The 17,239-nt window shown below is 36.3% G+C and overlaps 1 protein-coding gene across 5 annotated transcripts in view; it reads left to right on the top strand.

The window, feature by feature from the left end:
- bicdl1 (BICD family like cargo adaptor 1) overlaps positions 1–17,239 on the top strand; it is a 50,661-nt gene that overhangs the window by 1,185 nt on the left and 32,237 nt on the right. For 2 of the 5 annotated variants that reach the window (XR_005635838.1, XM_039771632.1), the window contains exons 1-2: positions 6,617–7,699; positions 13,100–13,315. Coding sequence is in view for 4 of the 5 variants with exons in the window: in XM_039771632.1 (XP_039627566.1) it covers positions 7,307–7,699; positions 13,100–13,315 (609 nt within the window). In the remaining variant the exon portion in view is untranslated. Of the gene's footprint in view, positions 1–6,616; positions 7,700–13,099; positions 13,316–17,239 lie in introns of those variants that run through there. The other 3 variants (XM_039771631.1, XM_039771630.1, XM_039771634.1) reach the window with 2 other exon arrangements.

The following is a 17,239-nucleotide window of genomic DNA, read 5'->3' as shown; positions in this document are numbered from 1 at the left end:
ATGAATCGGTCTAATGACTTTTGTTCAATTGATTAGTGAGTTATTATGAGCTGCACAATTCTCATTCACCTGTGATTTTGTAACAAGACCTCTTATTTTCATTTTGTCTCCATGTTTACATGATGTTTTTGTATATAAGACTTAGATATATGATTTATCATGTTGGGTGGGTGTGTGTGTGTGTGTATGTATGTATATAATATAATATAATTAATATAATATATATATATATATATATATATATATATATATATATATATATATATATATATATATATATATATATATATAATATACACACAGAGGAGATACTGGGTCCTCCCTGCGTGAATTTTGCATGTTCTCCCTGTGTCTGCATTGTTTTCCTCCGGGTGCTCCGGATTCCTCTCACAGTCCAAAGACATGCAGGTTAGGTGAATTGGTTATCCTAAATTGTCCCTAGTGTGAGCTTGGTGCATGGATGTGTGTGTGTACGTGTGCCCTGTGGTGGGCTGGCACCCTGCCAGGGGATTTATTCCTGCCTTGTGCCCTGTATTGGCTGGGATTGGCTCCAGCAGACTCCCATGACCCTGTGTTAGGATATAGCAGGTTAGATAATGACTGACTGTAATATATATAGTGTATGTGTGTGTGTGTGTGTGTGTATAAATTAGTAAACAATAAATGTATGTGTTCACAAACATATACTATAAATCAAAACAACTTATGAATTATAATGCTATATTTGTGATACTGTCAGAGAGAACTCACGGGACTTCCCATATATTCCAGACTGAAAATGAATCAAAAGAAGTAATTAATTTAAACAAGTAGTTGAAAAGACTGCAATCAGTAAAGTGAACTGATATGGCCATCAGTACCCCATGTGGCTGCAGTCTTTTGTTACAACCAGCTTCTCAGTCAATCATTGTCATCCTTAATTGATTTCATAGTTTAACTAGCTGACCCATTTTTATCCTTTTATTTTGCATTTGGAAAAGTGCAGTAGTGTAATCTAACAGTAGTGTTAGATTTACAGTTATAGGAAATTAAGACATTTGTATTAATTTTGCATGTTTAAATGCTTACTTTGTTTTGTTTTTTAATTTTGCTTTTCTTTCTTTGGCATTTGCTTCCTTAATTGTATGTGAATACAAATAATGAGTAGAGCACAAATGACACTATAAGCAGCAACTATTTCATTGTTACCTACTTTGTGCAAAATTGGGTTGGAACAAAAACCTGCAGCCACAGGGGGTTCCCTAGGACTGGATTTAAGAACCATAGTTTTAAAGAACTCTGGCTGCAGACGAATTGGGAAAATTCCATGGTTTCCATAAACTGCAGTAAAAGAAAATAGCATCTCTAGCAGGGAGATGGCATTGTCCATGGTTAACATAGGAAGCATATCTCATGATTGGTTACAATCTGTGTGGAAGTTGCATTTTCTCCCCAAGTTTTTGTGGATTTTATTTCACATTGTCAAAGACATCCATGTTACATTAATTTGCAATTCTAATCTGACCTAATGTTTTGTGTGCAAGTATGGCACCTGTGATGGACTGCCACTTTGTGTGGAGTTTGTCTTTGCCTTGCACCACAATGCTGCCAGGATTGGTTCTGTGACTCTGAAGTGAATTAAGCGGCTGTGGAAATGTCATGTTATCTCAAGTGGCTACATTAAATTGGCCCAGTCATTACTGAGTCTGGGTATTTGCTTGAGTTTGACCTGAGGTGAGAAATTTAGTATACACATAAAATATATGAAATATGATGAACTTTAAATTATAAGTAAATGAAGCTAATTATTTTGATACTTTCTTGAATATCATGGTGCCTAAGAGTGGTTGGCTTGGTATGCAAGTAAGAATTTCACTGTGCCCTGTACATTTGACAATACTAATACTACTACTATTACTTCATGGGCTTGTTTTCACCATGCACTTGATGCTGGTAGTATTGATGTTGACTCCCCATGACCCTGAGCTTGCTAAGTGAAAATGGATGGTTGCATCCAGCTGTGAATTAAGTGTTATGAGAGCTGATATATTGTGCTTATTGAAGAACACTGAGCAAGTGATATTAGTATTTCCAGTGAACATTTGGTTAATGCTGACCTGGAAAAAATCATCATGCATTAGTCCAATTTAAGGTTGTGTTAGGGAACACATCTAAGAGGTGCAAAGCAGTTAAGCTCCTTGGAAGTATGTTGTGGAGAAATCCAATAAAAAAAATCTCAGAAATGCAAATTATCGATTTACTGAAATGAAAATAAAATTCTTGGCTGAAGCTGAAATTTTGAAAACTCTGCCCTGAATGCCATATGCCGCTTTCCAGTTATTTTCTGCATATTTGTTTTGTGCCATAGCATAAGACCTAAATTTTTAATTAGTTTCACTTTGAATGTAATTGAAAAGCATACGTCAAGTTATTAAACTGCAAGTTGATAAAGAAAACTTTTTTTTGTTAGTGTTTTCAAAGAGGACATATTAAAGAAAATAACTTGAAATAGATGAATAAATATATGAATAGAACAGTAACATAATGTAAGCAGAGCTACCTTATTGGGCACACTTTGTCCACTCCCTGGGTGGCAAGTGGTGTGGATCCACATTATTTATTAAATAGAATTGTTTTTATTTCATGATTCGTTTTGTCCCAGTATGATTCCTTCTCACTTCTTTTGTCCATTTGCTTTTGTTTTCATAAAAACATTGCAGTTTGTTACAGTATGTCTTTACTAATCGTTCCTTGTTGTAAACAAACCAGTACAGTACTCTAAAGATGCTGTCAATTGTGATGTATCACTTATTCCCCATAGAACAGGAGGTATGTTTTGAAAGCATTATTTATAATTAGCTAGTGCATGAGTGGGGGGTTTCTCAGTTCTGGTCCTGGCTGCATGTACTGTATTTACTCCAACCAAATCTTTTAATTGGGGTGGGTGTAGAAGGAAACCTGCTCAAGGCCAGTATTATAATTGCAATCATGTGCTTTAGGACAGTAGACAGGTGAAAACATGGAAAGACAATGGGGGACTGTCAGTTGATGTGTAGGATTTCCCAGTACAGCGGGTTATATATACACCACTCTGTTGGCCAAGATAAACGCATATAAGGCTTATTGTGTACTTGGCTTTTTAACAGACACCTGGGGCCAATCAAGGATATTGTTAGAATACAGCCCCAACAGTTTTGTAGCCCATTTCCTAACCGAGAAGATGATCCTTAGGGATTCACCTTGAAGTAGCTCTTGGCCAGGACTTAATAGCCACTTCTAAGCCATTGAATGTGTTCTGTGGAAGAGATTGGAAACCAGTCAACTGGTGGGTGAAAGTGAGGTCAGGGTGTTAAACTGAGGAAGATAGGAAAAAAAGGTAGTCGGAGAGTATATTGGTGGGTGAGTGCCTTAGGTACTCTGCTGGTTGATAGAGTGATCATTTACTGTGTAGTTAGACCTAAGGGACCTTTAGTTTAAAGTCTTCTTTTGTTACTCTGTATTTTCCTTTGTCATTTCCTTCCTTGTATTTGAATTTATAAAATTAATATCAGTTAACTTTTTGGTTTTACAGGTAGTAATAGGCATTTGGTGTCAACTCGGAAGGGCTTCTGACCATAACAAGTTTGTGGCTGTTCATGAACTTCAGGTTTAGTTTAATTCTTGTTTACTAAATGCAGCAATTCCTCGGGCAGTGGTTCTCAGTCTCAAAGGTAACAGTGGCTGCAGATTTCATTTAATTAGATGTTCATTCCTAATTTGACCAGTCTAATTTGAATAGACTGTTTCTTGTTGTATATTTGTATTCAGACTTTGGATGCTGAATTAAACAATGAGATAATGAGCCAAATTTAGGACATTTTGTTGATAAAGCTTTAAGTACTTCAACAACATTGTTTATTTTCATCGGGCCAGTACAGGTGTGAATCAGTTGTTTTTTTTCCTCAAAACATATATACTGTATAATGTATCAGTTGAAATTATGCTTGTTTTTTGGAAATTTAAGTGCCTTCTAAAGAAGCATAATAGAATACATTTTTGTGTAACAACTGACAGCACTATGGTAATGTCCTTTTTGATAAATTTAAATAATTCTGGATGCATCCTCCCAAGTACAAATAAAACATACAGTACCTCACAGTCTAAGTAACAAATGAGTTAATTTTGAAGAAAGCATCGTCTTCAGTTAAGAGTGGTTACAAAAACTGTCTGCAGCCACTAACGCTCTCCAGGACTAAGATTGAGAACCCCGATAACTCGTGATTATGAAAGTTACTTAATCAAATGCAGACTTGCAAGAAAATGGCACTTATCCCTGCAGAATAAGCATTTTTTTCTAACTTATCACTATAAGTAATACATGAGGGGGCATGGGCTGTGGTGCTTAAAAACTAGTTTTTATGTCAGAATATTATGTTGTTCATAAGTAACTGATATATTTGTCTTTGATGTAGATCATATTTGACAAACTGTGCCCAGAGTGTGCATGCCGGTATCATTTTAGACATGACAAGTTAACTTTATGCTTAATGAAACCCTAGCTTAATAGAGTACTACTTTAGTGTGTTTTTTTTTTTTTTTTTTTTTTTTTTTGTTTTTGCTGAAATTAAGTATATTGACAGAGCAAATGTATATTCCTAAACTCACTGGTCTGTTTTGTTATTTTGTTGATTGCTGCTGCTTTCTGATTTCTATGAAAATGTATTTGCAACCCGTGTACAAATTAATGTGGAAACTGCGGACCAACTTGGCAATAGGAATGTTAACAAAAGACATTTAATTATGGTGGAGTATTTTAACTTTAAGAGTTTTTTTTTTTTAATTAACTGAAACAATTCTACTTGTTTTGTTGACCTAATATTAATACTGTAACAGCCCAAAATTATGTGCCATGCTAGCTTGCTGAGATTTTTTGTCTTTAGAGTGGGTCACTGAGTCCAAATGTTTGTCTACCTCTGTGCCAAACCATAGTGCTTCACCATGAGATAGAGTAAAATTTTTGTAGTCAAGTTTGGTTATAAAAATCTGTAATTTTTATACATTTTTCTTTTATTCATACATTCTCAATGGTTGTAGAATTAGCTTTACAACTAATAAATTGGAGATCATAGTAAGTAATTATAAATAATAAACTAATAAATGCGTTTAACTTGTCTAGAAACCTCTCCTCACCCATCCATAGAGCAAGTTGTCTTGAGTATGGTTAGACACGCCTCTAGGCATCTGATAGTTTATGAAAAACTCTTTTAAGATTGTTTAGTCAATTTTACATACTCTGGCTGGAAATGTGTCTAAAGTAGGCTTTAATATAAATTTAAAATCTCATATCATTAAATTTGGTGTTCATTTTAGCAGATGTTTTATTCGGAGCAGCTTGCATATCAAGCATAAATACCAAGGCATGCAACCATACAAAGTTCAGTATTGGCATGTTTTCTGTCACTTGATCTATTGCATGCTGGGTGTGTGGCAAATTTTAAAACAATCTGTGGAATTTGTTGATATATTAAAATCCTTGATCAAACACCTATAAGTCTATCTTCTCTAAGTGTCTTCAGTGTCTTTGAAAGAATCTTATATGGACATGTTAAATCATGTGTAGCATGATTGGTAGTTCAAAGGTTAGGGTTGCTGTCCCACGGCTCCAGAATATGTTCAGGTAGGGCAGGGGTCCTCAATCACGGTTTATTAAATTATTGGCAAGAATTGCTTTCTAATTAAGCAATCGGGTTAGAACAAAAACCTGCAGCCACTGCGGCTCTCCAGGACTGGGATTGAGGACCCCTGAGCTAAGGCATCATCTATAATGGACTCTCTAGGGTCTTCAGTTGGGCTTTTTTTTGCTTTCCTGTAACATCCCAAAAATGTGTTATGTATTTGATGACTGTACGTGCCTTTCAGTGACTAACTAGCACTCCAGCTTTCTCCACCACTCTGCCAACATACAGGATAGGTTTATTGCCTGCTTTAAATTAGCTCAGTATGCATGTAAGCAGATTTGTCAGGTAATGCAATACTTTCACAAACTGGTTGGGGTTCTTCCTTGTGTCCAATATTGCTCTGCCCTGCCAAACACATTAAACCATACAGATACTCTAAGCTTTAAAATTTTGAAATAACCATTGTTTATCTTTTAGAGAGAAACTGTAAAATACATTTTTACCAAATGTATTTATGTACAGTATATTCATGAGTTGGGCACGAGCTGATCCTTTTTCCGAGGGAAAAAAACATTCCTGGGAAACTGATATTTGAATGAATTGGTTTCAAACCTGAGCTCGGAACGGTAGGTTCTGGTGTGGCTTCAGAGGTGAATGTTACTGCATTTATTTACTTCCAGAGTTTAAAAAATAGTTTTTAAGTTGGTTCGATTCATTTATTCGGCATTAATGCGTGTTCAGTAACGAATGCTAGCACAATTAAACGGGTAGAAAGACTCCATTTAGGAAACGAAATGAGGACACTGGATGCCTGTTTGTTTGAGGGTTTCGAACCTCTTCATAATACATTAATTAAAGATTGGAGTGCGTCACGTAACGGGTAATTGAAAGATGGGCCTATCGCGCGGAGCCAGTCAGCTTCGACAAACGTCACCTGCACGCCATGACGCAGGATGCGCGGGGCCAGTCAGCTTAGTTCCTAAACCAGGTACACTGTGATATCAAGACCACGGGGCCGCGCATTCAACAAAAGAGGTGGGGCTGTTGGAGGCGCGTCTTGTCGTTTTTACAACGTTTGCTTTCATAGCCGTATGGAGACCGTGGCTCTGCTGCGCACGACGTGACTGGCAAGAATGGGGGTACGGGAACTGTGGTGTTCTAGGACAGATAAACAAACATCTTCGTATTAAAAATAAACGTGAGAAGAAATATCAAGGGTCCACCTTGGACGTCTTAGGACTTACTCATTGCAGACTGTACAGTGATAAGTAAAGTAAGAGATAAACCAGCAAGGGAATCCGGGAGGGGAGGGTGGGAAGTGGGCTTTGGGAAATCTGGAGCCCCCGGAAAAAGAAGCGCGGGTTAGCGGGGTACGTTTTTGCGGAAACAGTGGAAGAACACGGATTAGTGGGGCAGGAGCACCGGGGAAACGAGCTGGTCTCGAGTGGGCCGCTGCACCGATCTCCTGCCCAAACGGAGACGACGTTTACAGGGTTCTGCGGACCTACCATAAGAAAGACTCCGACAGTTAAATGGCAATCGCATTGGTTCCTCCAGCGGTCGAGGACGGGTAAGTGCGACTTGCACCAACAGATCTTGAACAAGGCCAGGTTGGACAGGTTCGACGCCGCCGTCGCTGGTGTTCCACTTACGGCCACCGCGGGGTGGAGATGTCTGCTTTTTGCCTCGATTTCCCTGCCTCCTCTTCGCCACCATCCAATTCAGCATCCGCTGAGCTGGATAGCTCCCGTATGGATCAGCCGCACGACCACAACATGAAGCCACCCCCAGGTGGTGGTGGGTTTACGAACGATCTTAATGGTCGGGCACTTCTGGGGTTGGGATTGGCGCTGGAAGAAGAGTTGGCATTGTTGCCAGGTGAGACAGAGCTGGACACGGGAGATACAGCTCACGGACAGGAGCCTGATCTGCTGTCGCTGATCCGTCAAAAGGAGAAAGATTTGGTGCTCGCAGCCCGACTGGGAAAAGCCCTCTTGGAGCGGAATCAGGATCTGACGAGGCAGTACGAAAAGATGCACCGGGAACTAAGCGACAAGTTAGAGGTGAGCTGAACGCTTAATTTGATGGGATAGGGGTGCGGCTCCGTTGACATTACTGACTGTATGGGTCATAGGCAGTGATTTATATCGATTTATTGATATGCTTTGTATCCACTGGTTATTCAGCCATACATAGTATAGTAGAGGATTGTACATGGTGTTTCAGTAATAAAGTTTATAGTTTAAACTTTAATTTATATCATATGTTGCCAATCTTTGTAAATAAATGCTGTATTCATGTATAAATATGTTCCGTTTCTGTAGTTTGTGCAGTAGTTTTTCCCCAGACATATAGACTGTATATGAAAACTTTTAATTCTCTAGCAGATTTTCATACAATGAATGTAGCTGTAATTGCTTTAAAAGATGCCAAAGAGTAGCAAGAAAAGAAAAATAAATATAATTATATAAATAAGTCGCCAAAATAGTAAATAAGAATAAATCGGTACACACTTTAATTACACAGAAGTAAAAGAGTCATAATTTATACATTTGTTTATAAGTCTTTAATGGCAAGTCCAATGCTATAGTCGGGGGCGAGATGCTGGGGTTGAGGGAAAGTACTTCTGACAAACTTGCAATATAAACGTTAATCTACAAAGCTTTAAAATATATCAGTAGTATTGTTTACCAAGTGATAATTGGGTTAAAACGGCCTTAACTTTTTATACTATCATAATTTGTGATTGCCATTCTTTAATTATTCTCTTCAAAATGCATCTAAATTTAAGATTATAGTTCCACTCTTTTTTTTTTTTCTGGGTAGACTTTGAAAATATTTACTATTTATTAAATGGGTGGATGAAATTTTGAAAATAATTTGATTAATTATGGGCCAGAGTTGCTTTAGTTTTTGTCACAAAGGCTATAAAATTCTTATTTTTACCTCTGTAAAGCAGATGGATTTACAGTTTGTGACATTTCACAACAGTGGCATAAATTAAACATGTAAATGAGTTTGACCGATGCCATAAATGTAAAGTGAAAATAATGTATTGAAGTTGTAGTGAAATCTAAAAGTAAATGATTGATTAATAATAAAAAATCCAGTCCTAATGCTGCACACAAACACTATACAGGCAAGATCTGAATTTTCCTGTGCACGCTGTTTCATCATGTAATGAATGTAGTCTGCAATGTCTGTTTCACTGCTAAATAGCTGACACATAAGTGTATTTGTAAAACTTTATAAAATGTATTATAGGTTTATGTGGTTATTACAATTTATTTATATTGTAATTTTTAAAGCATATTATGATGATTCAGGTTTTAAAAGAATTAATGAAGATGTACTTTTAAATGTGCAAACAGTTATAGTGTGGTAGATTAAAGTGTGTTCTTCATATGATAAGACATGCCTATGATGTGGGAGTAACAACATTTAAATTGGGTCCTTTGCAAGAAAGGAAAATATCTTCTGCATCATTTGTAGGAGCTATAACTTTACAACTACCTGTGTTGTATGAACACATGAGGGCATCAATTTAAAAAGGAATTTATCAATGCCAAAAGGCAAGTGAAAAAAGATAACACTAAAAATACGAAAGCTAGACCTACATTTTTCATTGTTTCACCTAGCAGAGAATTTTTCTGGAGCATAGGATCAATACTGAAGACAATAAAGGGAATAGCATTTACAAGACATATTCATTTATGTTTTCCTGGTGATTTTACCAATTGAGATATCAGAATGTAAAACGTTCGTTTACAAGAACAGGCTATTCAACTGAACAATTCTATTTACATAATTTCTCTAAAGTTTACATTAAGTGAAGTTTTGAAGGTCCCCATGGTTTGACTGTCTACTGCATTACTAGGTCATTTATTCCATGTTTCTCTGTCTAGAAAAACTCGTCATTGATTCTGAGAAATGTAGCCTTAACAAGTATCAATTTGTGTCACGTTTCTGTTGAAAGTTTATTTTTAAGGAAGTAAGAGAAAATTCTTAGTAACATAGAATATTAATAAAATATTTTTGTGAGTGAGAGAGGCTACTGTTTTGGCTACTAAAATTCAACACTGAGCCTGTATAATACTTACAAAATAGTGTTAAAAAAGTTGTAATTTTGTTAAATAATACTTTATTTCCCCAACTATAAGCCACCCCACATTATAGGCTACCCCATTCTATAAGCCGCAGAAAATGCCCCATGTTATTAGCCGTGGCGTTCCCGAATTTACCAATCTGAAGTAAAAGCATCTAATTAGGCACGCCCCTGTAGGCCTTTACAACTCTATGGTGACATAGTTGAGTGTGAACAATTAAATTGATAAAATTTTACACTTACTGATATTGTGCCGCAACACAGGTCCTATGCTGCAGAATTTAAGCTCCAGGCCGTTGCTTTCACAAATGAAAACGGCAATTGCTCATCTGGACGCCACTTGGAAGTAGATGAAAAACAAGTGAGAAACTGGCAGAAAGATGAGGAAGTTTTGCATGCACTTCCACCACGTAGGCGTGTAAGGCGTACAAGTAAGGCAAACTGGCCAAACTTGGAAAAGCGACTTAAAGAATGGATTCTCGCACAGCATGAGGACAATTGGATAGTTTCAACATTAGCCATCAAAATGAAGGCACGAGGAATGGCGACTGAAATGTTTTTAGATAGGCTGCCACATTTAAGCAAGCTGCACCCATTATGCAGGTTTGTAAAATGAATGTTTAAGCTGCAGCCTATCGTTGGGGAAATACGGTACTTGCATACCAGGGCATTTTTGTAAAGAAAAAAACTTGCAGAACATATCCTATTGTACCACATACATAGTTGGTAAACTGATAGCTAATTTGGCCTGTAATTACTGTAGCCACTTTAATATTTTCTTATAAAGTGAACTTCCATGCATTTACATGATTAATGGAAACAATTGTTAAAGAGCAGTCAGTGAAACATTCCCAGCATGGGTATTTTAGTGAATAGTCAACATGAGTTTAAACAGTGGAAATCTTGTGTTATTAATATAGTGGAGTTTTATTAGGAGTCATCTGTCACAAACAGTACATGAGAGTGAGAGGCTTTTTTTTTTCTTCTTGTTGTTAAAAATAAATATTGTATCGTTTTGAGTAGTTAATGATCAAAATACACAAAACTGGTTTTCTGGCTACAGTCTGCTGCTGTGTGAAGATTTGGCGTACGAACAGAAAACCATGAATTAAAGTGTAAGAAACTTAACATCAAATTAAATGTTGTTAAAAGTAGGAGGTTGCGCTGGGGCTGTTACTCCGTGTTGTGTAAATGAGCTACATAAAATGTTTGCTGATGATGCTAAACCTAGGTAGATTAGCAGACACTGTGGAATAAACACAATCATTACAGACTGACTTGAACAGAATTCAAACCTCCCACTGCATAATTATACCTGTTTCTACTGATGTTTGAAAAGTCTTGGAGTCTATTCTCATAAAAATGTGTTTTGTTTTTTTTTTTTTTGAGGGATAACTCAATGAAAATTGGATGTGCCATCAACCAGTCCAGGTTGCCAGGAAGAGAATGCCTTAAGTACTAGCCAATCAAAGTACTGTAATTACTACAGTTTATTTAAAAAAAAAAAATTGACAACTTTAGCAGCTGCTCTAGCAAGAGTCGGCTATCCTAAAATCACAAGTCTTGGACCTTTATTTAAATGTCAACAGCAAAAGGCATATCTAATATTGGCAGTTAAAATGTAGTTTTATAGCCATGCTATATTTTGGGCAGAATTATTTTCCCGTTTGTATATGCAGGTGAGCATCTCTTTTAGTTTGGCTTCTTCTATCCATATTCTAGAGAGGAATAGAAAAGTTGCCCAAATGTATTTTATATAAAAATGTTCTTGCACTATCCATCCAAGATAGCTTCATAAACTTTAAGCCTGGAAACCTTAGTGGGCAAAGATGATGGTTTCAACAATAAATTTTAGATACTTTGAGTAATGAGTTGCTGAGGCATACCTGCCAGAGTGTTTTTTGAAAGTAGTACCCTTTAATAATAGGTTATGGGAAGTAGTGAATAATTTAACTGTCTGGTTTTATATTCTTTTCATAATATCAACACAATAGCTCTTTTAGGAGTATCTTAACTGTGCAAGTTAGCTGCCGTTTTTGTGATTAGTATTTTATTTGCAGATTTAATCAACTTTGATTATCTATAATCTTGGTATAAGTAAGCATTGACTTTACTTTGTTTGCTTAATGATGATACTTTTTTTTTTTTTTTTGTATTTCATGGCTTTTTTTAATACTTAAAGTGGAAGTCAGAGAATGATTATATTGATTCATTACAGTAATGCTCTGTGTGTTCTTGAATGAGCAAATACAAGGACAGTACTCTGCAGTAGTGCATTACAAACCAACTAGAATATCAACCATTGAATTGGTGGGTTTTGTTATATCTGTTTCTCCAAGATGAAAAAGCCATTTGACCCTTGGGGCAATATATTTGATGATTATAGGACTCCAAGTCTGTGAATGTGAAATAGATCATAACTTTTTCAGTAAAGCTGTACTGTTTACAGAGTTCCATAGTGGGTAATCACTTGAATGACTGTGTGTTAGTACAGATTATGAGAAGCTTAGTGTAGTGTGTGTTGTCCTATCCCCAACTTATAATATTTAAATAATTGTTTAGGTATTAAAAAAATACTAGATGGATAGCTCTGTTTCTTTTTTTTTCTAACATTGAGAACACATTTTATTCCAAAATATGGTTTCTTAATTTTGTAGCACAATCCAGTGCATCATGGTGCATGCTCATACTTATTCACACCCATGGTCATTTATACAGGGTCAGTTTAGATTTGCTGATAAAACTACCCTTAAGCCTTTATGACCTGTGAGTGAGGAAATTGAAATACTTGAAGGAAATGCAGTAACACACATGCAGGGAATGTGTGCATACCCTATACAGACAGTGCCTACCAGGGATATGAAACTGAGAATCTAGATTGACTGTGGCTTTGGACACTCTCCTCTGTTGATGTAAATGTGCCTACATATTTCTTTAGCTACCATTCTGACTAGGTATTCTGCTTTATTGCATCAGATGGTAACTTGTCATACAGAAGTTCTCTTGACAAGGCAATGATTAGTCAAAACTATTGTTTATTTTTTATTTTATTTATTTATTTATTTTTGCAAACTAGTTTATATTTTTATTTGTTTATTTTATGATTCACCTTTAAAATTATTTGAATGCCTTAAACTAGTTTGCAGTCCAAGAAAACGTTTGTGTTTATATATGAGTATATAAAAATCAGTTTTTTTTCTGATTGACAGCCAAATATGTTCCTTGTGACTTTTTGTGAAGTATTCTTTCTTTATCATCTTGTCTATTTGTACAGAATGAGTTATTTTGAGAAGTGATCTGCGGTCTGTTAGAAAATGTATTGTAATTTTGTTTATTTTAATGTTTCAACTCCTTGCAGCACTTGGAACAAGAAAAACATGAGTTGCGGCGTCGGTTTGAGAACCGTGAGGGTGAATGGGAGAGTCGTGTTGCAGAGTTAGAGTCAGATGTCCGGCAGCTGCAAGAAGAGTTAGAGAGACAGCAGGCCCAGCTGCGTGAAGCAGATCGTGAGAAGACTAAAGTGGTGAAAGAGCTTACCGAACAAAACCAACGACTCTTGGAGCAACTCAACAGAGTGAGTTATAGTTAACATTCTACTCTGAGTTTCCATGTTGATTAAGCTGACATAAAATGACACAACTTCAGCTTAATCGCAAAGCTCAATATCCTGTAAAGAGTTGGATTACTATGTACAAAGCATGATCAACATAGTGCCGGATAAGAGATGCAGAGCATATGCTTTTATGGCTTAGTCAATTCAAAAAATGTACATATTTTTCTTTTTTCTCTATAGTGGGCTATCAGAAAATAGTTGTGAATTAAAATTTTAACAGAATATTGCATAAAGGTAAACTCTTCAGCCTGTGTTGGAAAATAGCTTTCAAGATGGTAGAAGCAGAATGTAGCAGTGTTAAAATTTAACTGCTGAGTCTGTCTGGGATAACATCAGAAAGCTGAGAGAAGGAAAACTTTACTTGACATCAATGTGGAGAGTTGAATTCTTCTGTCAACTTTTGTCAAGCCAGGGCTGCATTCATTGCAGATCCAGGTGACTCTGTGTGTTGCACTGAAATAAAAGGTTTAACAGGGATCTTTTCCTCAATTTCTCTCCTGTAGAATCAGGAATTCCTATGCCACAGTATTTTTGGGCCGGCCTGCCAAAGAAATGTGCCATTTCTGAGTAACAATAATATGCATATACCACCTATTAAAACGTTTTTATGACAATATGCATCTTAAAGAGGTGACCTAAATTGGTCCTTCAGTAGTCTCGGGCCTGTAACAAGGAGTGGCTTGTGAAAAATTAAGGACATGGCTGAAATTGGAAAAATGAATGTAGTTCTGAGTTCTTCTGTCTGTTCATATTTTTCAATGGTAAGTGTTAGTACTTCATCACCAGGGTTTTTGTCATTGAATAGTTTGTGACTTTAATGTGGCATGTGTACTCTAAAGTAGCAGAGCAGTGTCCTATGTCCAACTTTGTCAGAATAGCTGATTAAAAAACAACAAAGGTGAAGTATTTCAATATGTACTCTCAATTGTAATCGCCAGGGCTGAATAACAGAGGTCTCTGTTCTTCTGGAAGATCAAACTCAATTTCAACTTGAATCTCATCAGAAACAAAAAATTTAAGCCTTAATTTATTATGTGATGTTTTATTTCTGTTACTAACAGAAAGAAAAGTTCCCAAAAATGTCACTGGGTTTCACTTCATGTGGATGAATGTTTCCTTGTTAAGCTTACAAAGTAAAAGTGGTCAATAGTTTTAGAGACTAGCCATCCAACCTCAGCTTTGTAAGTTACTAGTACAGCTTTTAATGTGCTATTTCAGCATTTGGGCCTATTCTATGGTGATGAACTACTAGCTTATGACATGATCTGTTCTAAAACCTGGCCTATACTACAGGCAAAAACAGATCCTTTAGTAAAGTCTCATTCAAATTAAAGTTCATCTTATCTATATCTTTGAAGTGCTCTGCAAGTAGATTAATCTGTTTGTCAACCTTAGGGCTAAGTGCTGCCTACTGCTTTTGTAACCATGTTGTGAGTCTATTTCAGGCTTACCTAAAGTATCAGACATCGCTGTAATTTGAGAGTAGATGTACAGCTGGGAAGGAGCCAGGAAAAGCCCTAATAAGTAGTTCTCCAACCACGTGTGGTGATGAGAGCAACAGCTGTATTCTTAACTTTCTCAAGGTGATCTGCTTGTTTCTTATATTCTGCATCAGATGAAAACCATCCAGCAACCCAACTAGGACACTGGTGGCTAACATTGTAATGTTATGCTGAATAGTTCTGAGTAATGTCTACTGTGCGAAGTGTGCGAATCTCTGCCTAGAGTAGTCCTAAGATTCAATGTTTTGAACCATCACTGTTATCCACTATAAACATTTCCAGACTTGGCAGACTATAGCAGAAGGTAAATGTTTTCCATGGAGTGGTTTTATATGAATTTTATTTAATGATCAGGCAACTGAAGAAAGGATGAACGTGATCAAAAGTTATGACAAGTCAGTAAGCACCTTTCATAAATGCTGTTTTTTTTCCAAGTATTTCACAAGTAAATTGCTGAATCAATGTTATTTGTAAACAAAACCAGTATCCTGGGAAACTTGCCTAGAAATATCAAAGACCAAAACTTGGAATAGTCACTGGGATGCAGTGGTACAGATGTGGCTTGGTCACTGGGAATTGACCACCTGATAGGCTGAAGATGCGATTCATGATAAATTTACTGATCAGTCTAAGTATTGTATTCACTTTTTTCTTTAACATTCATTGGAGTTACCATTGTGCATGGCCACTAAGTAGTTGCATTTATACTTTGTTATTTTTATTTTAGGTGTAGTTTTGAGAGTTGAATTCTTTGGGCATAAACGTGTTGACTAAAAAACTACTGTTTTTGTCCTGACAAGTGTGAATTGACAAATCTTGGTAAATTCCTGGGATTGTTAACCTGGGGATTTTCTTGGTTCCATGGATTTAATTAAGGAAATTGTGTTAAAACTAGTCAAACATACCTAATATGATGTGAAATGTGACACAATGCTAAAATGCTTCAAATCTGTCATAAGAAATATTAAACAATGATGGGAGTAGAAATATGCTTAAATAGTAAATTAGAAATGAATTCAGGTTGTGTCTATACACCTATAAATACTAGCAGCACCATACGATCATATTTGTTACAGTGCTGGCAATGCCAGAAAATGGTAAAATAAAAATGTAGTACAGGATAATTCCAAGTCATTTCTTCCGTTATACATTGGTTACACTGAATTTATAAGGGAAAAACAATATAGAGGGTGCACTTTTTTTAACATATTGAACAATTAAAATGTTACTTTTTTTTTTAGCAATTATTTTATGATAATCTTGGTTCCACTCACTTTATTAGCTATTCAGTTCATTCCCTTCTTAGGAGTTAATTGCAAATGATTAAATGCACTTAGTTGTAGGGATTGCTGCACTTGTTTTCTCATTGCTGAATAAGAGCCATTATGAGTTGTTCCTGTTAGACAGATTTTTGCCCTGTTAGATTCATGTAAACTTACTGTAAAGATTTTGTGAGATTTGACCTTGAAGAGAGGATAATGGTAGCAGCTGGTCTTGGTAGTAGACAAAACCAGATTAACTGTAATCGTCTCATGAAAGCACAAAAAGACAAGCAATGTAAAATAAGAGCAATGTATTCAGTTTGTGGATGTAGGACTGGCACAACAAAGTCTTCTGTTGATTTAGTGGACATTTTATAAAAGGTTAGAAATGTAGCATGTATAATGCTCAGGCACCTGGACAAAAGTGTTAGTTGGACCAGAGAGTGACAATTCTCCCACAAATAAGATGAGTCATTAAGAATGATGACACCCTCTAGTAATAAGCTTATCATCGTCAATGCTGTTTATCCATGCCCTTTCTCTTTAAGTGCATGGATTGCAACAGTGATTTTTGTAGAACTTTTTTAAACTGTCTTCAGATTGCTTTTAAAGCAATCCACATGGATTTCTGTGACAAATTCACTGTGTAGTAGTTTTCCTAGATGTGTACTGCTTGCACACACACCCAACCCACCCAGTGATGCTTTCTCTTTTTCATCTTTTCAGTGTGATTATTTAGTGTCTTCTTGGTAGCAGTTACATTTTTGAGTCCTGCTCCATGACATATTGGGGCTTCCAAAGTTTGTTTAATTGATTTTGTGTTTGGATTGTTTGGTAATAGTGATCATCGTTCTGCTTTATTTTAGAATATCTTGAAGTGCAGATACTAGTTCTTTAATACTGCACCGCTTCCTGTTTGAGATTAATGAGAAGTCAAGCAAAATGACACCGTTTATTGACTAACTAAAAAGATTACAATATATAAGCTTTTGAGGGAACTCAGGCCCCTTCTTCAGGCAAGAATCATTTTGCTACACTTCTCATTACATCCGTGATGCCTAACATGGTTCCACACCCTATACTACATTTTGAGACTAAGAAGCCTGACTGTTAATTAAAAT

Source organism: Polypterus senegalus, chromosome 12 (genome assembly GCF_016835505.1).
Source record: "Polypterus senegalus isolate Bchr_013 chromosome 12, ASM1683550v1, whole genome shotgun sequence".
Lineage (NCBI taxonomy): Eukaryota > Metazoa > Chordata > Cladistia > Polypteriformes > Polypteridae > Polypterus > Polypterus senegalus.
Note: the sequence above shows the minus strand (reverse complement) of the source record. Positions and strands in the feature narration are given on the sequence as shown.